Source organism: Trichoplusia ni, chromosome 2 (assembly GCF_003590095.1).
Source record: "Trichoplusia ni isolate ovarian cell line Hi5 chromosome 2, tn1, whole genome shotgun sequence".
In the NCBI taxonomy this organism is placed as follows: Eukaryota; Metazoa; Arthropoda; class Insecta; order Lepidoptera; family Noctuidae; genus Trichoplusia; species Trichoplusia ni.
The window spans coordinates 9853053-9878909 of NC_039479.1; the positions used below are offsets into that span (position 1 = coordinate 9853053).

Sequence of the window (25857 nt, forward strand, 5' to 3'; positions counted from 1 at the left end):
CCCGTTATGAATTTCCAATTGTTGTTGTTCAAATACGAATATTTAGTGTCAAATTTAATCCGATTTCCATTCATCAATCGGCCATTGAAAGTATCGGAATTGGGTTGCCCCAATATCTTGTTTGGTCCAGCCGACTTGACACCAGTTCGGACTATTATATCCGAGGCCAGTGCTGTGTTAATAGTATTTGTCTAACTTTTGCTTTAGACTAACTGATGCGCAACACAGCATATAAAACGTTCTCCATGGTCAGACTAACGTAAAGAGGCCTAATGGTCAGTTGAAACGCATGAGCGACGTTCTATTGTTTGTTTTAAGGATGAAAACAAACAATAGAACGTCGGATTATAATGAATGGTCATTGTGACAAGTTTGTTTAGCATCACTTTTGTTCCTGTTCTTGGCCACCAGACTCTTGTTTCCGTATTTGATTATGCTTTTATTGTCATTTTAAGCTAGTGATTTTTGCCTATAACCTTTTTGAGTCACTATTTCTTTATACGGCGACAGAGTATTTTTTTTAAATCTCTGTGGTCCTAGAAGATGGAAGTGGAAGCCTGACAATTTTAAGAGCACTAATCTATATCAAAGGATTATTGCTTGGAAATTAAGGAAAGTGAAACAACGCCTACAATGATCTGCCATTCTTCTTCTTCTTCTTCTTTTCGTATGGTTAATGTACATCTTGTGTCAGAGTTAGTAAGACCGGCATTAATTCGAAAAGATATTTGTGCATGCCGCATACACTTTTGGATTCGAAGTAAAACATTTGGCTTGGCAATTCAACACTCATATCACTAGAAAATCAGTTTCCCATAAACACATAAGAAAATAAAACAACAAAATCCCATCAATGTCCTTTATTAGCCGCCACATTGTGGCCCAGTATGAAACTAACGGAGTTACTGTTGCGGGGCCACGGGATGAGCGCGTTGGACCGCGCGACCGCCACCGCCGACACGACGACCGCGACTACCGCGAGCGCTAGGAACATCCACCGCGCTACTTGTACGTAGCTCAGGAGCTTGTGCGAGTCTTTCAGCTCTTGCTGAATTGATTCTGGTATTGATGCTCCCTGGAACAAATTGTGTAGGTTAGCCTTGAGGAAAGTGAAGGTGTCGGAAAATGGAAATAAATTTGGTGGAAGAAAATCCTCAGATTTTTCTTTTTTTGTAGAATTACTTTCTCTGTAAAATATATGATATTTCATTCTTCTAGAAAGTTATAGATTAGAATGTATTTTTAGGTCCATTGAGTGTTTTTGCTCTTTTTATCTATCTGTATCCCGCTGTTGGGATAAGGCTTCCTATAAATCATCCCACAATGAAATTATGCTGATGCGGTCCTTGAAGGGCCTTTTGGAACCTGCTCACGCGGTATGCCACAGCTCCCTAGGAAGACCACAGCGCTGTGGTGCGGGGGGCGGTGCCGTCATTTCGCCGGTTTCCTTTGTGTGGTGACCTTTGCTCAGCGGACACTCCATGCAGCTGACTTGACCCGCCCAATCTCATTTTGTATGCCTATTATATTTTTTGCCTATTCATTTACATACGTAATTGTAATCGTATATCGTGATGTAATAAGCGATATTATAACAGACATAACAACAGTGGATTATTCACTTCGTCTACGGCTGATAGAGTAAGTCTAACTAACTAGCCAAAATTGTAAACTTGAATTTACTATCTACAATCGCTGTTTTCATGGCTTCACGGCCTCTTTATCATATCACGTCTCTCTGATATCTTAAAGATACATCACAAGAGTCTTCTGAATACATTTTACATGTTTTATGAATATTATAACTCGTCAAGCGTTGATACAAATGGCACTTGTTTCAATTATTGGATAACATGAGAATCAGAAAATTGAAGGAGAATAAAATATTGGTGAGATGAAAGGGCGTTATTGCGATTGATTTTATATCAGATGGTATAAAATCTTGTTTCACTTAAGTAGGTATACTTGGAAAAAGATCTTAGTGAATATTGGATACAAGACTATGTTATAGGGTACAATAATGAATATACTATTGTGTTATAATGTCAGGGAGAAATAAAAACCGGTCAAGTGCGAGTCCCACTCGCTATACTTACTCAAAAGTTTTATACATCCGCTAAAGATGAACAAATCGGTTGCACGACAATTCCTACATCGTCTTTTATTTTGTAAGTTTGCCCAAACCTGAATATCTAATCTGACTAAGCAACAGAAGTGGAAAGTCAAGAAATGGAATTTAACGAAAAAGGTTTCGATTGATGACTAGTTGTATTTTTGAATAAGGGACACGGTACTATATACAAAGGACACATTTTCCTTTGCGTGTTTAGGTATCTACCAATTTAAAAATGAAAATAAGGAACATTAAAAAAATAATGTGATAATACTATTCTCTACACATTCAAATTGTATGGAAATATGTAACCTTTTTATGTTGGTACACCGTCATATGATGGCATCCAACAAACTGATAAAAGATAGGCTGCGATATCAGATAACAGCTGCCATTGATCCGAATAACTTTCCGTTGTGATATCAAATAGGAAAGAAGTTTGCCTATTCAGTTTTATAGTCGGGCTTCGAATATAAAAATGAATAAAAGTTTTGAAATTAAATCTAGGTAAAGGAAAATTCCCGAAAAAAATGTTTTGTTATATTTTTTAGGATTTTATAAGGAAATGGTAAAAACGGAATCAAACTATTGAGGCTCCGCGGTTTTTCCGACTTTTAGTGACTATGAACCTTGATAGCCATATATTTCCATAGATGATTAATTCAATTGTCACTAAAATAATAAATAATGAAAATGAACATTGAGGTTAAGTAACAGTTGCTGCGGTCATAAATTTGATGTCATTGTTTGTAAATTGGTTTTTCTTTAGCCTATGCGTACGGAATACTTAGTGACGCGAGTACGACTTCCACATGACCAGTTTTAAAGACTAAATGAAGGAATGATGAAGTACAGAAGGTAGTAGACGAAATTTGAAATTGAAATTAATGGACCAAGGTTTTTAATAGTTCAGCAGTTTTCGGTTGGCTTTCAAAGGGAAAAGCAACAACATTATAATTCCTCTACTTTTCTTAATAATCGCGTGCTTCCTTCTCTAGTAAACAGTTCAGTCTAGAATATCTCACCTCTTCAAGCCACAGCATAGGGAACAGTCCAGTAGGAACGTTGCTCAGCTGAGGAATATTCTCAATCTTCCGCAGTTCAATGTTAAACTGTAGTCGTTTAACACCGCTGAGGACGACTCCAGTTATCTATGGAAAGCATTACTATTGTTAACTGAGTATTTAGCTTATTAGATCGTCCATGTGATCGGGATGGAGTTCATCTTCTTTATTGTGAGGATTAAGCAAATATCCAAAATACTGAATTGGTTGAAAATTTATAGAAATTGATAAAAATCATTACTAATAATGTAATACTGAAGAGTTTGGTTCTTTGACACGCTAATTTAATATGTCATGTAACATGACCGATTTAAAGAAATATTTTGATACAAAATTACAGATCGAATTGAAGTTTGCTGATGACATATCTGTGATAGTTCCTGATCTCACCACCACATCTGATTACAAGCGAATCTTGAATGATACGGTGGAAAATATTATGCGTTGGCTCGATCAAAATAACCTTACAGCCAATATATCCAAGACTAAAGTAATAAAATTTCGAAATTATAATAGTGTGGCCTCAAGTGTTAAATTAGAATACTGCGGACAAAACATAGAAGAATTGGACACAACCAAATTTCTAGGAGTGTTACTGGATAAAAATGTGAACTGGAAAGCTCAAGTAGCGAGTGTCTGCTCTCGTATAAATAAATTTGTTTATGCCCTTCGGAAAATTAGAAAGCTTACTTGTGAAAAAACGGCTTTACTAGCGTATCACGGTTATGTAAGTTCGGTACTCCGGTATGGGTTAATATTATGGGGTAATTCTACAGAAGTCAGTAGGGCATTCATATCTCAAAAAAAATGTATCCGGGCTATCTGTGGAGCTAGTCCAACAGAGTCGTGCAGACCACTATTTAGAAGATTAAATATATTAACCTTAAGTAGCCTTTATATTTATGAAATCGGAGTATTTGTTAAAAAGCACAGTCAGTTGTTTGAAAAAGTGAATGATAATAAAAGGTACCAATCACGCGACATAACAAAATTAGCTCTGCCGAGAATTCTAACTACTTTGTACAAATAAAACTGTAGCTGCATGACGATCCATATTTTTAACAAAATTCCTAAATCAATTAGAGAACTCCCATTATCCAAATTCAAAATCAAACTTAAAAAGTGGTTACTAGACAAATGTTTTTATACGGTTTCTGAATTTATTAAACACAAAAACGCATGATACAATGTGTAAGTAGTGTCTAACACACTATGATGATTGTTTGTAAGTAATGTTAAAAAGATTATAATTTAATAATGTTTAATTTAATATTTTGTGTTATTTGTAATTAAATAGATTTTAATTGTATTATCTCGATTGTTGTAATTTTATTGAATTGTCTGAGATAACACTTTTGTATGTGTATGACACTGTAATATTTATTTTTTATTTTATGTCAATGTAGTATGTACCAGTGTCTACTCGAAATTTGCATACCGATTGAGCGGTGAGATATGCATGTACGTTATGTAATTTACCAAAACACCTGTACCTAATACCGTGTCTCTGCAAATAAAGATTCTTATTCTTATTCTTCTTATTCTTCTTAAAAAAATCTTTCAGAGTTAGGCTTTAAAAAATCATCAAGTTTGGATCAGTAGTTTTCTATTTAAAGTCGGTTGTATGTTTTTGTTGTTAAAAAGCATTATAACATATCACAACTTGTTTAACAAAAACTTACCGGATCAATATGAACAAAAGTATTATGCTTCTCCTTGTCAGGCTTGATGCCTGCTTGGAAGAACTCGAGCAGTTCCTCCGAGCCGAGGTAGAAGTGCGGCAGCGACGCGATGGCCGGCGCGCCCTGGCACGGCATCAGGTTCAGGAGGCCCATCAGCAGGCAGCCGTCGTGGTTAGCACTCCAGTTCCTGAGGGACAGGATGTTGGAGTAAGGAGATGTTTTGATGTATTTTTTTTGCTTAAGGGAAGTGTTATTTGAGTTATGGGCTAAAGTTTCCGATGAATGTATACTGAAAATTATGATGCTGCAAATGCGGAAAATCTTTGGTGTTATTCTAGGTATGTGGAAAGAAGAATTATGATTAATATCATCATATTAAAGTGTTTCAGAGTGTTTCAAATTAGCATAAAAAATGATTTCTTTTTTAATTTTGCATTACACCTCACTGTTAGGCAAATTCCCCTGTTTTCCCTTTTTTATCTTTCTAACTTTCTCTAATACATGTCACGCTCCGCATATCTAAAATATCACGCCCTTTATTTCCCCGTACACTCTTAAGTTGGATCTAGAGCAGGCTAAAAGGCAAAAACCCCATACAATGACACTCAATACTCAGCTAAGACTCCGGTACTAGGTTAATGCATGACTTTGGTCATATTTCATCTGCCCCGAGCACTAATAGCTCTTCGACTTTATTTTCTCAGGCTGTGCTATTTGGCACATTATCAAATTCATGTTGGCATAGCTGCAGCATAAGAAAGATCGAAAATGCAGAGTGGGACAAATTCGACTAACGAACAAAAAAGAGTCGATGTTTTTGTGGACAGTCATATGCAACCCCTTTACATAAAGATTCAGAAGTATAAATTAAAGCTCATTTCAAAATGGTTTTGACTATTAAAACTGGCAACGTTTAAATGAGGGTAATTTTCAGTGAATTCCACCATCATTTTGAGAGATTGTTTTTTGAACATTGCGAACGTTCATGAATAATTTCCATTTTAAACGAGGAAGCTAACGCTAACAAAACACTCAGAATTAAAATGAAAAAAGCGTTACTGTTTTAATATTTTAATATTTGTGCTTCTTTAAATTCATAATTCCAGAAAAAAAACTAAATTAGTTCAAAATAACATTTCATCTGTCTGCCATTAAGATCGTTAAATAACACAAATTCTTTCAAGAATTAGGGTATTTGATGAAATCGAAGTTAGTCCGTCAGGTCATTCAAAAAATATTGAATACATATTTTCGTTTTTATCATTTCATTTCAAAGTTAGGAAGATTAAAAGCATTTAAATTATATGGTAGCGGGACTGGTAACGTCACTTGCTGGTAAAAAGCGTACTGTTAAGTGACGTCACACTAAATTTAATCTGTATGTACATATTATGTAGTAACAAATGCAACCTTTTTTTGCTTCCTACAAATAATTTAACGGGTATATCTAACTTCGCTACGAAACTTTCTGGCTGATGAATATCTAGACTACCACAACAGCAGTAATAAGACAGGACAGACCTCGCTATCTAACATGAAAATAGTGTAGAAAGTCTCCTTGTGAATAAATCTGGTACGATCATCTCGTAGCTTACCCATTAATCCTATTTTGTCGCGAACACTTCTCTGCTCTACAATCACGATCAACGATGCGAGCTGGTGCGGATAAGTTAAAACCACGAGAAGCACTTGAAAAGCACCTCTATCGCAAAGGCTTTAAGTTCATTTTAGATTTAGTGATGTTGCTGGTTAAACTTACTTTCTACAAAAACATTTGTTGTCAGGATTGGCGCTCTTCGCTCCGAAAACTAGCGGCGATATCTCGTAGTAATAAGAGCTGATGTTAAACAATTCACTCTTCCCAACCAAATCCACGTAAACTGATCTGTAAGGAGGTATTGTTACTCGTTATACAGGCGTTCCACAAAGTACGGTAAATATTGCGTTGAATAAAAGAGATAGGTCAACATGCTTTGCAACAAAAAGTAGAGTTATTAAATATTCTCACACGGCGTAGTCTATGAAAGGGGAACAGGAAAGACTTTCACAATATTTCGAGCACTTAATTAGGAGTACATTCGCGCGTATAATTAGCATCCTTAACAATATAATGAAGTGCTGCCATGCGTTATAAGGAACAGAACATGTAAGGATTAATACCGAAATGGAACCGTGTAAATTGTTGAAGTATTTACGAATTTAGACAAACAAAAAACAGGAAAGTAAGCGGCTTTCCGAATATAAATTACCGATTTAAATTAAGTAAAAGAGTACAAAAAGAAAAAAAAAATGTTCAAGCTTAGGTATTAAGACGATGCGAGAAATGACATACAAGTTGTAATACATTGCTGGGTGGTAGGGCAACAGCAACAGAAGTCGCTGACCATTGACGTCAATGTACCGCAACTTGCATGATATTTCACGGCTTTTAGTCTAAGCCACAACTCACCTGCAAATATCAGGTTCGAAAGTATAAAGTTTCTTTGGTACATTGTTCGGGTTGATGGGGGGGAATATTGAGGAGTCGGAGCCGTTGATCTTGCCGCAGTACTTGTCCCCCCACATGGGCATCACCTCCTTACCCTTATACGACACCACATTACCTAAATCGTATACATTCTCTCTACCTCGCTTCATTTCCCATGGGCCAGACTCTGATCTGTTCATCTGGAAAGGAGGAAATGATTTCAAATTTTTGTTTAATGATAACAATAATTATTGTTCTACCATTTTCACACAACGCCATCTAGTCTCAAACTCTGCGAAGCTTGTATAATGAGTGCCAGGCAACTGATAAACATACTTATACATTTAAAAATACATGCTTATTAAAGATAAAATAATCCCAGACACAGAACAAATGATCGTGCTCATCATACAAACATTTGTCCTGGATGCAAATCGAACCCACGACCTCCAGTATAACAGTAATTTTTAACGACATTTATAAGCTTGTTATTAGGAAGAAATCAACGAAAGCTTGAAATATAAAACCATTAACATCCTTAAGATAAAATAAGCTGCTTACTTGGTAAGTAGTAGAATTCACCATACTAAGTTACTTTAGTAAGAAGTTGATAACTAAAACACAACTCTACAGATTCAGAAAGGACAAGTTTCACAGCAAACAGACCTCAATCGTACACAACCAATATATTTGTCCAGTTGCAAATGATGCAGTAAACTTTAGAACCTGCCAAATTGTAAAGCGAGATATAAATTATTCAGGACTTACATGAGAAAACATTGAGAAGTAGAATCCGTTTGAGGTTTCGGAGGCTCGCATCGTTGGAGGGGTCTCGGTTTTAATTTTTCCACACACGAGTCCTGAAAACGAGATGGAGAGCCTTCATTGTCTTGACATTTTACATTTTCATGTTTTTGTTGCTATACCTCACGTTCGATTTGGGCCCAAGTTTACCGACGGACATGCTTTCTAGTGGATTTAGTACGTTCTTGTTTACAGGGTGCCTCAAGAATATGAAAGCGTATGGTTTTCTCTTTTAGTTTTAATTTCTATTTGGAAATTGTTTGCATGCAAGCTTTATTAACATTTACAGGGTAATTTAAATTAGCGACAGTTTTTATGAGGAGAGTTTATCAAACGAAACGTTGAAGTAAGGTTATGTTTTGCACCTATAATCGACATTCAGGCGAGCGAAGTCGCGAGAATCAGCTAGTTTTTTCATAATTTAATAAGCCAAAACGAAACAATATTTTTTTATATATAATGTTGTCTGGTATTACACGTGTTTTATTTACATCCACATGTAGTATATCAAAATTTGTAAACGGATGAATCCTGAACCTACATAAAACTCAAACCTGACTCTTTAAGGCATCCCTCAAATGTTAACCTGACCTAAGAAAATACTTTCCATTCTAGAAACCTTTTCATTTTACTGATGCCGAGAAACATGGCCAATACACATCGACTATATGTATTTCATCTATATTTCAATTGGTTTAAAAAGCATACACGTAAACGTTTCAGTTGTCATTTCATTGACGGTTTCTTTATTTTTGTTTAGTAAGGTGCCTACTGCCTACCCTTCAATCACAAAATTGGACATTTTATAACACAGTAATGTGTTTCTATGGTTTAAAATGTACCGACGGCGACGTTGCTAAATTTTTGCATTTATTGGATCTCCAACATAAACACATAAACAGTCAAAATAAAAGTGTACATTTGTATTGAGTTATTCCATTAGCTTGCAACACAAACTCACCCAAAGCAGCATTATCTCCATCGCAGCTGAGGTAGATTCCGTCAAACAGTAAGTCCCTCACTCTGACCCTCAGGAAGCCATCCTCAAGGTTTGGGAAGAACTGTTCCAACGCTTTGTTTATTACTCCGACCAGACTTGGCATCATGTCGTGGATCGTGAGCAGAGCTGCCTGAAAATCAATAACAGTTAGGAAAGCTTAAGACATTTTTAATGGTCTATCGCTATAAGACCTACGCTATGGCTCTTTGGGAGGCCTGCGTTCAGCAGTGGACGGCAGTAGGCCGAGATGATGATGATGATCGCTATAAGTCTTAGGGCCTGTGCATACTAAGGTTTCTAAGCGCGTCGTTGATGCGCGTTTGTGTGCTACGGATGCGATACAAACGTGTGTGTTAGAGGTACAAACGAGCTGGCATTTTCCTTTTTTAAGCGGAACCTCGTCAAGAGTAGCAGGATAGCGTTGTTCGAGACAGCACTGATTGCAGATTGATTACGTTTGTTCCATACAATCGAAAACAAACTGCAATCAATGCTGTCTCGAACGACGGCGCCATACAAACGCGTACGACGGTGCCACGCGGTTCTAAAATGCGCGTCGACGGCGTTCAGAAAAAGGGGTGTGCATAAGGCCTTATACAGAAAATGACAGCACGTTTGTCTGAGTTTTTATTTTTTATAAGTTACAGCTATTTTCATTACCTAATATTTTTAATAGCAAAGGTTTTAACAGGTACCTCGCAAATAAAGTCAGAGATAAGAAACATTTTCCTGTAAAAAGGTATTGACATGAGCACAGTTCAGTAGCGATTTCACGCAGCCTTGAACGATATTCTGGATATTAACATAACAGTGACGTACTAGGAACCTGATAAGGAATAACTGACGCAAAACCTATCAGTGTAGAGATTTGTAGGTCGATGTTTTCAGTCTAGACTTAAGCGAGATTTAGCATAACATGAATACTTTAGATGCTTTTAAGTAAAGGTCTGGTTGGATATCCCGTAATTGAGTTGGAATATAAACGTTAAATGTTATGTAGTCAGTTTCTAGTATAGTACAGTAAATGTCTAAAGTCATACTATGTACGAAATATTACTGGATTAGTACATTACACATTTTGTAATAAGATTAGAAATTCTTTTCTAATGCCATTTTTACAGAGATTCCAGTCCAGTTTTTCTTTTTCCTATTTCTGATTAATGCGGACAACATCATACATTGTTCTGAATCCAAAGTAAGTTGCTAAAGCACTTGTGTTATGGAATTCAGATACAACGAAGGTACCACAAACACCCAGACTTGAGACAATGTAGAAATGTGAATTTTTACATTGACCGGACCGGGGATCGAACCCAGTCCTCCGGACCTCCCTCCACGGACCTCAAATCTAGCGACACCTTGAAACTGGTGCGTACGCCACTCGACCACGGAGGTCGTCAATTTCGTTGCGGGTGCCAGTTCCAAGGTAATTAATAATTCCCATGGGAAACTCCGAGCTTTAGTGTTTCGGTGGTTTTGGTTGGTTTCAATTTAGGCTTACAGGAGTTGCAATGACAGACAGATGCGGCGCGCTGGCACCATTAAAAAAAATTACTACATATTCTTTCTGTACTACGTGTGTAATATCTACTAGCGTTTTTTTTTAAAAAACCTGTTGTTGTTCTTACCAAATAAGAGAAATGTATAACAGTGACTTCGTCATCTTCTGTGAGGTCTCCTGACGCTACAGGATCGAACTCGAAGCGCTTGCGCAGCATGTACTTGATTGTGTCGTTGGGTCCATAACCTAAAATTGTCTTCTCACGATATTGTCTGTGAAAAAAACACAGATGATGTTAAAGACAAGATATATTTAAGGCAGGTATAAAAAGTTGTTGTTGAGATATTTTACTGTTCTTCATTTAGGAGACAAAATCTTTTTATCAATTCAGAAACTTTTTTTAATAATATCAAATTACTAGCTATTTGAGTGAGTAAATGTGTGAACACATGTCATCTGAAAAAACCTATTAGTTGTATTAGAATCATTCCATTTCGTGAAAACTGTATTTTATTTTATTCATTTTTTGTTTTCCGAGTTGAAGCACTAATGACTTCAACCCACGTCGGTAAAATGGCGTGGGGATATATCAGAATTCTACTCACTAAGCATCCCTACTAGTCATTCAGCCAGAATAACAAGATCGTAACCAATACGTAGTAAAATATTTTTTTAACAACATTTTTGAATATACCTGTAATTGGCTACATAGTAACAGACCACTTTTATAAGATACCAAGTTCAAGTCCAAGAAATGAGCATAAATACAAATAATGATAACTCCGGCAGTTATTATAGTAATTATGTATACTTAACTTATTGAATTATACTTATGTGTATGACCTTTACACTTGGCTTCACACAAAGTGGACTTTAATGACGCATGTGAAACAACACAGACTTACATACAATTTAACTAATCATACCTCAAAGACAAGGAAAGATCGTGAGTTATATGCGAATGTTCTAAACAGGGATAAAAAATGGTAGAAGTTTTATAAAGATTTAAGATAACCATTGGAGATTTCGTGCAATTGGGGAGGCCTATGTCCAGCAGTGGGCTGATGATGATGATAGGAATTATCGTTCGCCGCGTCAGCTCATGATTAAGTACTCCGGTTGAGTCCGAAGCTAGTCTGGCAATCTCGATAAATATGCGTGAAGAAACCGTTCCATCATTTAATAAATACCCGGGAAAATCGTGTGCCAATTGGAGGAATGGAATGATTTTCCAATTTTTACTTCGGGGGTTTTCCGATTTCCCGTTTGAGAAGATGGTTGTTCAATTTTGGTAAGTTTTAGTTGAGGAGACGAAGAAGTTTAAGTTATGTAGGTATGTCATTAAAAAGTGTTTATTCTACGTTTTTATTCCCATACATTAATAAGAGAGCGCGAAAGAAGTCTTGCTTCTAGAATGACTAAAGCTGACCGAACTCTAGAATAGCTATTTGTACAATGAGCTTGCTTCAACAGAAACTTAGAGACCTGAACTTCGTTTAATTAGAACTTTTGCCATAGTGAAAGCGAGATAGCAGACTGCATTATGCATTATGCGTTTCGTTTCCACAACTTGAACAGTAAGTGAACGGGTCATGTACTGAATAGTTTGAAGGAACTTAGTATGTTCTAGGAGTTAGGGAATGTTACGCTGACTGTGTTTAGTTTATTTGTTTGGGTCAAACTCTCTCTCCGTAACTAGTTTAAAAATTTAAACTTTTCACTTATATCTATAGCTTGAGTGCTGTTTTCCATGGACTCGTAATGAAGAGTTGAGTTAATTAATCTGCTAGATCTGGTTGAACTTGTAACGATTATACATTGAATTTACTTCTGCGTTGGGGAATTAAACAATAGGCTTGTAATAACACTATACGCTGGTTATTATATAGTGGGGACCACATTTAATACTTAGGCATTAACAGTGTTTTTACTGTCAGCCTTTGAAGCAATACTTTGTTTACGTTTAAACAACGGCAACTTGATTTAGTCCCATTTACACAGTAACACGCAGAAATCCATTGCAAACACGCCTATCTCTTGAACCTATACACAATTTAAAACCTCTTTGCAGTTTCATCCTAGACCATTTAAAACCAGCTTATCCGGGTTGGACGTAAAAGCAAACCCTTCACAAAGACCGGACCTTTACACCGTTTTACTTTTTAAACTGGTACCTACCTCCTTTGTGAACACCTTTTGATGAATATATTTCAAGATCAAAGTCACAACATAATTGGTACTTTATATGCATTGGTCGTTGATATATGAAACTGTATAGATATTGAGGCTGTGGCAATTTACTACATATAAAAATGAAATGGATGTGTGTTGTAACTTTAGGTGGGCGTTTTTGATTAAAAGTAACATGTTAAATTTTACAAGTTCAAAATAGGAAACGGAAAAAAAGGTTTTGCTCGTCTTAAAGATAAACTCTAAACTTTTCACATCGAAAAAGGAAGTAAATGGTTTTTTTATATAACCTTTGCAAAATTCCTGATCATTTTTCTTCCGGACCTCTCTATCTTTTGCGAATTCTGCCCAATGTTTCAATTGTCAACAAATTAGTTTCCTAGGTAGAATAGTAAGAATTAAAATACCAATTTAAAACCACTTAGGAAGACGTTTACCGTGGGACGGACAGAACAATGTGTTAATATTTATATGGCATTGTGATTAATATCGTAATTAATGCTAGAAGCTAATGTTTATCGTATGATAAAAGATACTGGATTCTATCTGGGTCTAATTATAGAGGAATTTTAATTGCGTGGTTAATTACAGTTAAGATTTTTTTTTAACTTTGACTTCTGTTTTAATGTACTTGTTTATTATATTTTTAAAGATATACACAGATTTTTCTTTTTTTTTTTTGTCCCGAAAATTTCAAAATGCTCCATGGTCTCGTTTAATTTTAAACTTTGCCGTTGATTTAAATTGTTTGGCACCCGCCTCTTGTGGCCCTACGTAGGGAAAGTTTCAGCATTGATCACCACGCTTGTTCTCTGCGGGTTTTTGATCACAGATTTCCTGCACCATTTATCAGTGATGTCTCAGAATTATTGAAGAAATATTTTGAATGGTCACATTGGTACTCGTCTGCGTTGTGCATAACTTTGCGCTTTGCTAAACTTTGCGCATAGAAATACAAAACCACTTACTTATAGACATAAGGCCCTATCTCGTTGAGTATAGGTTTTTTCCCCCGGTTCACTTCGTCCACGTTGCTCACGTTGAATAGATACACTTTGAAGTCTAGCGGCATCGGCAGCTTCTGCCATTTGTCGAACATCAACGAGTTGTTCTCTAGCTGTACATTCTGAAACAAATTATAGGTAAAATGTATTGTTGGTTTCGTATGAGAATATTTGAAAGTTTTAGCAGCTTTTTTCAGAAAAAAAAAACATTTTAATTACTATTGATTGGGTCTGATTGTGACATTTTAGGGTCTCATACCAGCGTCGTGGAGTTTAAACGGGTTTGCCTCAACCCTTTTTTTAAAAGACTCCCGCTCTAAGCAATTATTCCTTGAGACGCAGTATCAGAACGCGTATGCGTAATTCATACCAAACGCCCGTATAATGCACGGTTCCGTACAACGCGAACAATTTATGTCTGTACAGCTATGTACTCAGGGACATATTTAACTAAACATGTCTATTTATCCAAGTCGTTTACCGATTCCTTTTGTAATTACAAATCTGAGAAGAAAATGCTTATGCGTATGACCTTATTAATCATTCATAAGTAGCTACAAGGTCTGAGTTATGGTTTGAAATGATCTTATTTTATGTTAAATAGGCATTTTGAGATGTCTATGACTAGCCAATGCCGTTGGAGTAGTAATAAACTGCGGAAATCGTTTCAATTATTGTTTAAGAATCATACGAAACTTTGCTTCCAAAGGCACTTATTAATTTAAAAAAAAACGACTTACGCTTTAAGGCTATTCCAAGGGGTTTCACAAATTTCCGCATAACTCACCTAGACTCAGAACAAGCATTCGTGGATCACACAAATGCTTGTCCTAGGCGTTGATCGATCTAATTCGCGTACATTGGAATAGGCGTTATGACTTTTGTCACTCGGCTGTCCATGCAATGACTATAGGTACTCGGTATGTCTGTTAGGTTAATTTAAAATTAAATATTTGGAAAGTATAGTTGGGAAGATATTAAAATGAATCAAAAAATATCCGTAAGGAGTTAATATATTTTTTACTTGATTTTCTATAAAAATAGGATGAAAACTTCCACTCAATGCGCATATTGCGTAAATGGGGACTGATTTATGAAATATTTTGCCCCCGATGGTGAGCCGAATCTGCTTCAAAAGCTGTCTATATTTTGAATATTATTTATCAGTGTTTAAATTTAGATAAAGGTTTTAATTTATTCGTTTACCAAAAATAAAATAATAAGTAAAAGATACTTGACCCTTTTTAGAAGTGCAAGGGGTCTTTGCACTTTAAATATAGGTTGTTGTCAGTTTGTATGTTATTTAACCTTTGTAAGATTGTATCAGGGAACAATGACCTTGATATTAACATTATTTGTGACAATTACCAAAACGCAAAAATTAACATAAATCAGTAATTATTTTTATCTTTATTTTAACCTAAAAATACTTAATTTTGGATATTCAGAATTAAGTTTTGAAGATAAAATTTTATTTTTTCTTTCCTTGTTTGTTTTTATTGTCAGCTTCATAGCGAGGCCGAGAGCTAGAAAAAGAGAACTTTATATCTGGAATGTTACCTCTTGAAGTATTTGTCACAGCTTAAAGTGTGTTCCAGCAATTGTGGAAGTAAGACTTTGCTCTATATAATAATATTTTTATTTATTTATTTATTAACCAACTTAAAACTATCCTTACAGGCAATACCTAATTCGACAGTTAAGCACTCACAACTATATCTATAACACATTACAAAAAAACAGTATGCTTAATTCTATTTAAATAATTATTTATACGTTAATTCTTTGTTTCTTAACTAAACTTATATCTACCCATGAACACAATATTATTTTTATTTATGTATGTATTACTTAATACCTATTATTATTATTATCTATTCATTTTTATAACAAAGTATAAACAATAAGTTTTTATTAAAATCACTTAAGCTACCTACAAATATGTCAGTCTTAAGGTGCAGTTCGTTAATAATCCTAATTGCTCGGGTCACAGCCGATTTGGCGAGTAAGTTAGTTCTGGCTGTTGGTACTAGCAGCAATGGTGGACGCCGTCGTCTCCAGATGTACCGATCCGGAACACTCAGACTCATTTGCTGCAGAACTCCCGGATTACACAATATTCCCCTCAGTACTTTTACTAGGTACGTAACAAGTGTAAACTCGCGACGTACTCTAAGTTCGTTGTACCCGACCATCCCTAATACAAATAAGGTAGGGTACATTAAAGGGTAAAATGGATATACCCCATATAATTTGTAGTACAAGTGCCTCGTAAACTTGTTTTGCACACGTTCCAGCATGACGTTGTACTTAGCCTCGTGCGGGGCCCATATGACAGCGCTGTGCTCCAGGTGACTCCTAACCAGTGCGTCATACAAGACCTTAATTGCCGCAACGTTAGAAAACCCTTGAGATTGTCTTAACACTAAACCCAGATTCCTATAGGCCTTTTTACATATTTTGACAATATGTTCCCGAAAGTGTAACTCCGGTGTAACAATCACCCCTAGATCCCTTACCTGCGAGACTCGTTGTAATGGTGCGGCTTCTATCTTGTACTCGTAGCATATTGGCGTCCGTGCGCGAGTGAATGACATAACTGAGCACTTGGATACATTAAAGTAGAGTTTATTATTAAAACTCCACTCCACCAAACTGTTAATGTCATCCTGCAATCGTTCGCAGTCAGAAGTACTTTTAACCTCAAGCAGCAATTTAAGGTCATCTGCAAATAGTAAACATGCCCCGTGTCTAACAACCTTCGGTAGGTCGTTTACCATTATAATAAATTCAAGAGGCCCTAAATTGCTGCCTTGACTTACGCCGGACCTCGTAAAATACGGTTCTGATTCGCACCCATTGACGTCTACATACTGCTGTCGATCCTTCATGTAGCTGACAAAGAATCGCAACAGGTGTGGAGTACATCCGACCGCTGCCAGCTTCCTTAAAAGTATGTCGTTATCAACCTTATCGAATGCCTTCTGGAAATCGAAGTAGGCCGCGTCCACCTGAACACCTGCATCCACAGCTGGCACTACCTGCCCCATGAAGTTTAGTAAGTTTGTAGCAGTGCTGCGCTCGGGCCGGAATCCATGTTGTGAGTCTGACAGCTGCACCTTAACTTGCCTTTGTATGCAGCGTTGAATGGCAGACTCAAACACTTTGGCCGCTGTTGACAGTACTGCTACTGGCCTATAATTCGTGACATCTGGACCTAACTTACCTTTAGGTACGGGAATAACACGTGTGGTCTTCCACCTCGCATGAAAGATCTCCTTTTCTAAACAGTTGTTAAAAATATATTGAAGCGGTTCTGCTAGTACCCTGCCACAATCTCGGAATAGAAATGCTGGTATTCCGTCGGGGCCAGATGATCGTTTCGCTTTAAGATTCATGAGAGCTTCCCGTACCTCTTTGATACCTAAAGTCCCTATATGAACGCGCGCACTAGTCGCGCCCGCCTCCGCCGCCGCCGCCTGCGCATCTAATCTAGGTCGGTCTTTTGTATAAACCGACTCAAAAAATTCTGCAAAATGTTTTGCACATTCATAGTCACTCAGATGTTGACCATCCTTTATGATACTCTGCCTATTAATTCTATTTCTCTTTGTCCTGATGTATTGCCAAAACGATTTGGGATCTTTTGAAAATTGATTTTGAATTTTGTGCTTGTGTTCATTGTGAGCTATTTCTATTGCTTTTTTAATATGGGCTCTATACTTCGAAAATTCTGAGTAATCGCTAGCTAACTTTGTTTTTTTGTATTTCTTATGAATCTGAGCCTTAATTCTTAAATCTCGAATTATGTCGGAAGAGTACCATTCTGGGTATATAAATCTGGAACTAACCCGATTTGGTTTTTTTCTAGGTACACACAAGTCTAATATACCGTACAGAGTATCATAGAAGAAATTCAACACCTCATCCACATCTTGCAAATCATACATTAAACTCCAGTCTGTTGTCATTAACGTACTATATAACAATTGATAATCTGCCTTAAAAAAGTTCCACTGCGGTCTATCGCTTGTACGAACACTATCGACGTTGGCGGCGGGACACGCGGGCGCGCGGGCGAGACGCACACTCACCGCGAGCGGCGGGTGGTGCGGGTCCACCGGCACGAGCGCGTCGTCCGCCGCCTCCACCGATATGCTACCACTAAACCCTGCACTCAAAACCAAATCCAACTGCCTACCCAAGCAATTAGGAACTGTGTTACTCTGACTGAATTCACAATATGATACAAAACATTCATAATAGTTAATAACATTTAAATTACAAGAATATAAATTAAAATCACCAATTACAATTATTTCCTTATATCTATCACTTAATTTTTCTATTAAACTAAATAAAGTCATGTACTCATTCTCCGAACTACCCGGAGGAATATAAACAGCACAACACAAAAATAAAAACCGATTATTTAAATGCACTGTCGCGCAAACCATTTCAAATGTGTTCGTCGATAAGTCCGGCACGCACACTTGTCTAAGCTCGAAACGGTGCGTGGCCACGAGAAGCGCGCCGCCTTGCTTTCTTCCATCCGCTCGGTCGCAACGTAGTATGTTATATCCTTGCGGGACAATTTCCGCGTCTTGAATAGATGTATTGCATCCTGATTCGGTGATAACATACAGATCGGAATTAAATGATAGTATGTTATTTCTGAATTGTTCTAATTTAGTTCTTAAGCCTCTTGTGTTTTGATAAAAAATTTCTAACTTATTATTGTTTGTTGACATTATTTTTGGGTGATCTACGAAACCAAATCCACTCACAAAATTCCGCATGCACAGGCCATATTTCTGCATTATACAGACCATCATACATTTCTTCCGGTACACCAATTACAAATGATGAATAATCCCTCTCTATTTTGTGTTTTATTTTCTCCACCTTCAACGTCATATCTGCAGCACATACCTTTTTTACATGTTCCGTAATAGCTTCCACGGTAGTGTCCGGATGCAAACGCCATACATGTAGATATTTATTTCTCTGAGTCGCAACTATAGCCTTCAACTCCGTGTTATTACCAACTTTGACATCTTTAGATAAACGTCTAGGTTTCTTCTTTTTCACATCAGTCCAGCCATCTTCCTCTTTCTGTACAGTTTGGTCTTCATTAGTTGGTAACTGTTCAATAACATTTACTTGTTCTGGTTGAATAGCAGTTTTCGTGGCCCCACGTTTGTTTACATTTTGCGTTGCGGTCGCGGTAGTATGTTGCCTATTAGCATTTATTTTAGTTTTGCTGGTTTTAATATTTTGCTTAACAGTGTCTGAATAAGTACAAGGGATCTTCTCTGGTATCTCATTCGGTAACTCCTGTACATCCTGTGGTTGACTATGCTGTGGCATTTTAAAACTGACTTTTTCTTCTACTACCGCAATTATTTTTACCAGATGATCAAGGTCATTCTTTGTTTGTACAAATTGTTGTTGCAAGTGTTGTATAGCATTTGACTGACTATCCAAGCGGGCAATAATATCGGAACGAAATTGTTTTAGTTCGTTCAGTAAAAGGGACTCCATGCCTGAATCATCGTAATCATCATAGCGCCATCTCCCTCGCGACGGCAGGAGTCTTACATACAATTGTGGTATAATAGGCTTCCCTAAACATGTTCATAACCCTTCTCGTAATATGTATAGATTTAGTATCTAACTTCAAAACATTATGGCAACATGATTGAGATAGAAATAATTACTCATATTTTTTGTCGAATATGATCAAGACTTGGTAAAATTATGATTAGGTATAATCATGTATGTATGCGTAATTTCTGCTTAAATAATGTTTAATCGCTTTAGAAAAATGTACATTACATTGCACAAGTTTATGGCAGCACTATTGTATCTGATGAGGCGACTAAGATTTGTGTATTTACTATCCAAGCAAATGTAACCACAATTAAAAATTAACACTTAGATCATTAACAGTTGAAAACAAAAGTGTATGGTTAAAAAAACACTTATTGCGGCGATGAATCCTTTTTCTAAAGGAAACATTTTGTCCATCACACCAATGCTTGTCCTTTGCGGGAATTGAACCCGGCTCAGGATTGACCCTTATACAACTCGGCTATCTACCACAGGAACCTTTATATAAATTTAAATATCTTTAAATACCTAGTAATGTATTCCTTGTGGAACGGGTATACATCACATGCACAAAGAATCAAGAATCAAGAACAATCCTTTGTGGATCACACAAATGCTTGTCCTAAACCACTAGGGCATCCCTGTTGTCAACTTTAACTTCTCCACATTTATCTTAATTTCTCTTCAAAGATTCACAAAATATTGTATTAGAAAATCTATGATAGTGCTTTGCGGTTTTATATATGAATTTGTATACATAAGATGCGGATTCCATCCCAAAGTAGGCAAAGAAACACTGACTTTTTAAATGATTTTTTTTTGAATTCTTTTAAATTATTGTATAACTTTACATTATCTAGGATATAGAATTACAAATGAGTTATGCAAGTGTCTGTTCTTAGTATATTGCTTAATCGAATAATCACTCTAAGCATAGCTCACATATCTAATGTTTAATTAATATATTACCGACACCAACACTTAATTTATGGAATATCATTCCGTTACGTACTTCTTAGTAAGGCATGTACCATAATATAAAGGCATTTATCTATTTTTTTAATTAGAATTACGACTCTTTGCTAACGCATGTTTTTACAATAAATTAATAGAATAAACGTGTCATGTTATAAAAACGTTTTGTAGATCAGTTCATTAAGATATATGATGCGTATTTATTTTGCCTTGCAATGTAAAATTAGCAAGGTTCGGGTATATAGGTAATAGAATTTTGCGTGATGTCTTTCCTTGCTTCATTTATATAGCCGAATAGCCGACAATAATACTCGGCTATTCTGAGACCATCACGCCAAAACCCACAGCGCAATGTATCACGGGTTCGATCCTACACATAGCACAAGCATTTTTGTAATCCACGAATGCTAGCTCTGAGTGGCTCCGTACAAGTTGTTGAAAACTTGAAACCCCCGACACAAAAATTTAATGCCTAAGATCTGGAGCAGAATTTTTTCTTTTCGAGATTTATACTTTTTGTAACGTAAATTCACACAAAATAAAAAGTATGAAGTAAAAAGTAAAAAATATTTTGCATAGCGGAATACCTAAGAAAAACTCGGATCAAGAGAACTTAGCCTTTGTAAACAATGTTAAATGAGTAATTAAACAACAATACTTTGTTCGAAGGGTCAAACACGTGACCGTTGACTATCGGTTAACCCTTCTCAAACAATTTCACACATTGTAACATATCTCAGAAAATACAATAAGTTATGACTATAAACACTTCATGCTTATTATCGTCGTGGAAACGAGACGCAGCTATGCACAAACTCTTGCCGTCTCCCTTTCACACTGACAACGGTCATTCTTTGAGAGAATATGTACGTGGTATTGTGTTTAGGTTAAGAGCTTTCGCGATCTTTTAGGTTTCTTGAGTTACTTACATAAACAATGGTGCCTTTGTTCTATGGTTTTACTAATCTAAGACGACTTAAGGATCATTGGCATGGTGTACGTTTAAACTAACAAAGGTTTGTGTATTGTAAATGTTTGATATTTATTTATGAATATGTACTGTAAACAAATGTCGGAAATTGACACTAAATATAGAAAGGATCCTACTTTAATTTTTGTTCTTCGTCAACATTCAGTATAAAATTGGACTATAAAGACGACACGGAATGCTTAAAAAATTAAAATCGCAACTATAACTAAACTACAGACAAAGAGTATGTATAGTTCAAGTATAAGGAAAACGTCTACTAAAGGTCTTTTGTATTCAAGACAACGCAAGTTAGGGATAAGCAACGAGTTACGTCTTCAACGAGACGTGCCTATTTACGAACTTTTAAACGTTTACATGTCGATTGTCGCTTGGCAACTTGTCGGTTGGTATCAGAAACTTGTGTTGCTCATTGTACGAAAACGATACAGTTTAAGGCTATAATGTTTAGTGTCGCTTTAGGCATGATCAGTGACTGCATTAGGCACTATCGGCTCAAGGGCATCTGGTTTTACATCGTTATATGATAGACATAACTAAGTAAGTATGCGCAGTTGTATTATTTTTAAGGCTGTGTTCTAATCAGTGCCTTCATCGTCATGTGTTTCATCCTTTTTTTGACAGTATATTTCTCTTTACAACTAGCGCTGTCGTAGAGAACGCTCTGTCATACTAAAATTTCGCTTCTCTCTGCTATTTTTTTATATTTTTAATCGTCTTCTATTCAATTCTATTTTTTATTTGATTTTAATTCTTACCAGTGTCGTAACGTAAATTGACTTAGGAAGCAGGAACGGAATAGCAAGAGCTGTTTACTGTAGAACCAGAAGTACTGCTTTATTTTCACAGACTCTATAGACACAGCGATTTCGTTGGTTTCTAAAAACATAGTCCTCACTTCAGTTATCTGATACTAGCGCCTGTTAAACTGATATAACTGTGGACGCATGTCGGCGAGTCCTTTCTTTGTGTTACTATTTTGTGACTTTCAGAGATTTTGGTAGGATCTCTGGTAGAAATGATAATAAGCCATACTGGCGCGTATGCGTATACTACTACATTCGCAAGTATTAGTAACTTATTTTATCAATATGATGAATATGATATTTAGTTTGCAGTAATATTATTGCAATTGTTGAAGAGAGCGATGTAGAGTGCTGACACATTTCTTATGTAATTATTTAGCAGTAAAATGAAAAATGGATAAATTAAATTAAAAATGATATACACTTATCAGTTACTGATTGCTTCGCTGTACCGCCAATAGACTCAATATATAAACAATAGAAATGTTCACATATGACTCACAGGACAGGGAAATGGTTAAAACTTGTATGTAAACGAACATTTACGATATATATTCATTAACCTGTGCCTTTCAGAATTTAATAAAAAATGACTTCGACTATCTTTTAAGTGTAATGAAACTCTTTGTTAAATGAAATGTAGAGACAAATTTTGTTTCATTTATCACAAAAATATCTCTTTTCGCGTTATTGATCACAATCAAACGATTATTTATATAAGAAAAGGTCTGCAGGACGTTTAAGCTGGTACTATACCCAGATTAAAGACCTACCAGTTACCAAGGTACGAGGAAGGTATGTTTCATCTGTTGGTATTCGTTTTAAAACTGCTCTACTTTAACTGTACGTACACAGAGCGGGGTACTTCTTACAATAAAGGAATAATAGCATGTTTCTTAATGCTGAGAACTTAAACAAAAATATGTCTTTTCTTTTCATAGAATTCAATTGATAATCGTGGGAATACGTTTGTCTGAAGGCATTAAAGGTAAACTCGCTATACTAAAGGAAGTAGGTTGCTCTCGTCTGGTTTCTCTTTAGTATTTTTGTTATTTCCGTCACAGTCCACAATAATTATCCAATTATTTTGTACGTCCTTTATGCATTGTGGAATGCGAAAGTTATCTGTAGGTTTCTAAGCTCAAATAATCGTAGCCAAAATGGAGGATTAAGTCCTATAGTTTTTAAACGTTCTATTCTACGTTTAAAAATGAGAGTTTGGAACTGTGCCAGTATAAATGTTGAAATTGCTAAAGTGCCTGAAAGTGGCCAAATTAAAGTACCTATAAACTTCTGATTTTGAATTTAGTGGATTTTTTTCTTTGCTTTAAACCAACGTATTTGAATCTCATAGCATCACTGTTCAGCTGTGTTTGATTACAGACGACAAACATGACCCCTCAGATGATAATAATAAACTGTGTATATAGTAGAGTATAAGCAGGATAAAAATAAATAACTGGGATGTCACAAGTTGTTTAAGTGCTAAGTTTGTGAGGGAGCAAAATATTATTAGAGAACTTTCATTCTTTTATTGCATTTTTGTTTTTTTGCCATAATTTCGGTAAAAATCACCTCGTTTAACTCTTGTTTACGTGCGCTTTGTCTACATATACCTGTTCTAATATGTTCACTACTACATATACGTTCTAATAACTAAATAATAGTAGATTTAAATTATTCTATGGTCAGAAAACTATGTATGTAACTGAAAAGGAGAGTTTGTACAACTATTCTTCTTAATTTTCTTGTTTAAGACGTTAATTTCGAAACTAAATTTGAAAATTTGATGGAACAATACTATTTAATTTTATAATGTAAACAACTTTAAAACCTAAACTAAAATAATTACATGAAATAGTCAAAAAATATTTTCCCGCTTAAATTAAATAGAAAGAAAATGGTGTGTAATCGTTGGTTAAATATGTTTCGAGCGGACGTCATGTGTGGCGTTATTTTATTGTTTAGTTTATTACACTATCCAGCCCACAACTGTACAAATTAAATTTCATTTAAATTGTTTTACAACGTTTCAGTAAATGGCGTATTCGGTTAAATGGTTACCGCTGTTAACAAACCTCAAAACGGTTACAAATTCGATTATTCATAATTTTAATGTATTTTTATATGTTTGTTTTTGTGCATATTATAAATAGTTAAAATAGATTGTATTAAAATAGACTTATATTAACAAGTTTATGCAATAGAAAAACTAGACACAAAACAGTAACACAAACAAAAATAAATAGCAAATCAATAATAAAAACACTCATTCTTGTCTAAACTATTTAACAATAGTGAAAAACACATGTTTACCGTGGAAGCACACCTTTCTACGTCAATAACAGAATAAATAAACAAAAATAAACTCACTTTCTGTATTTGTTTGTCAACGATTTTCTGAAATCCCCATGCGGCTAAAACTATAGCTACCACCAACACCACCATAGACACTAAAAAAAACAACTTCGAATGTTTTCCGAACATTTTCACTCCGTCCTTAGTCCAACACTTTTATTTTTATTTAATTTTATAGGTCCGACATAAGACCTCCTTCATAACCAACTGAACTATAATTGTAAAGGATTATTCTCACTCTGTTACCTTGTGACGTTTTTTTTCTAAACGATCGTCATTAAGAACAGGTTTCTTTTTGTTAATGATTCGTTATTTAAATTATTTTTGTCATTTAATCGTAATTATAAGTTTGGAATTGTTCAATTTTTATTATTAATTGCGTAAAATATATTTTTTATTTTAAAATTTGTTCGATTTTTATTTTTATTCTTTTATTAAATGAACGTGTTTACGTTTTCGTGTTGCCAGTGTTTAGTGGTTGTATGGCTGCAGTTTTATGCATTTTTTATAGTGAATTGTGAATGATAAGAAGCCCATAGAGAGATAGTCGCAACTATTGCTACTAAACGTTATGAAAATGGAAAACAATTGACGACTGTCGTGTATTGTATGAGGTAGGTATCTCATAAATTGATATCTTTGCTCTTTAGAACAATAACTAGTATGTATTATTCAGACAATATTGTACCGTAATGTTATTTTTTTTCTTTGTATCCTATCTTAAGCTAAGCGCAGACGTGACGCTAAGGTTTAATGAAGCACGTCTTTTTAAACGTTGTTTCGATAATACAAACATGAAAATACCCGTAGTATAAATAGAAAATATTATTTATTTTAAAGACAGCGGTAAAAATAAACTGTCTGAAGTTGTGATTAACTGTCTTATTGTAAGGAAATTAATTTTTTCTTGCGGAAATTGAAATTTTTTGTAAAACTTAAATAAGAGAGACTGGCATGTTTCGGTGCAAAGTATTCAGTATCACTTGAGTGTCAACATTTAAAACTAAATACATTTAAGCCTAAATTACTTTGAATTGTATTTTTTTTTTTTTTTGTTTCTCAACATTTATGATAAACTCATCAAATCGCACCAAAATTTAGATAGTGCTATTTAAATCTATTAATAAAAATATAATAGTTTAAATAGAATGGTTTCTTAAAAAAAAAATCAAATTCAAAACAATTAAAAGAAAAACAATCTTTAAAAGCATAGGAGCTGATAAATACTTAAATAAATTTTAAAATAAACCTCAATATTACAAAATGTATTGAGCAATTGAACGGGAAGCAAA

The 25857-nt window shown here is 35.4% G+C and overlaps 1 protein-coding gene across 1 annotated transcript; it reads right to left on the reverse strand.

Annotated features, from left to right (window-relative positions):
* Window positions 1-845: 845 nt before the first annotated feature.
* LOC113506829 (sensory neuron membrane protein 2-like) lies at window positions 846-24923 on the reverse strand. Its single transcript, XM_026889674.1, has 10 exons — window positions 24581-24923; window positions 13790-13947; window positions 10759-10903; window positions 9092-9260; window positions 8095-8186; window positions 7309-7526; window positions 6619-6744; window positions 4860-5046; window positions 3139-3264; window positions 846-1075 (listed from the first exon to the last, which is right to left on the reverse strand). The coding sequence occupies exons 1-10, from the start codon at window positions 24692-24694 to the stop codon at window positions 851-853; spliced, it is 1560 nt and encodes a 519-aa protein (XP_026745475.1). The 5' UTR covers window positions 24695-24923; the 3' UTR covers window positions 846-850.
* Window positions 24924-25857: the final 934 nt, after the last annotated feature.

Bases quoted from the DNA above. Each gene is read 5' to 3' on its own strand.
- LOC113506829 (XM_026889674.1), bottom strand. From the start codon at position 24,694: ATGTTCGGAAAACATTCGAAGTTGTTTTTTTTAGTGTCTATGGTGGTG. The intron at 3,265-4,859 runs GTAAGTTTTTGT...TGCTTTCCATAG, and splicing joins CTTTTGTTCATATTGATCCG to ATAACTGGAGTCGTCCTCAG. The intron at 1,076-3,138 runs GTGAGATATTCT...AATTTGTTCCAG, and splicing joins CTATGCTGTGGCTTGAAGAG to GGAGCATCAATACCAGAATC.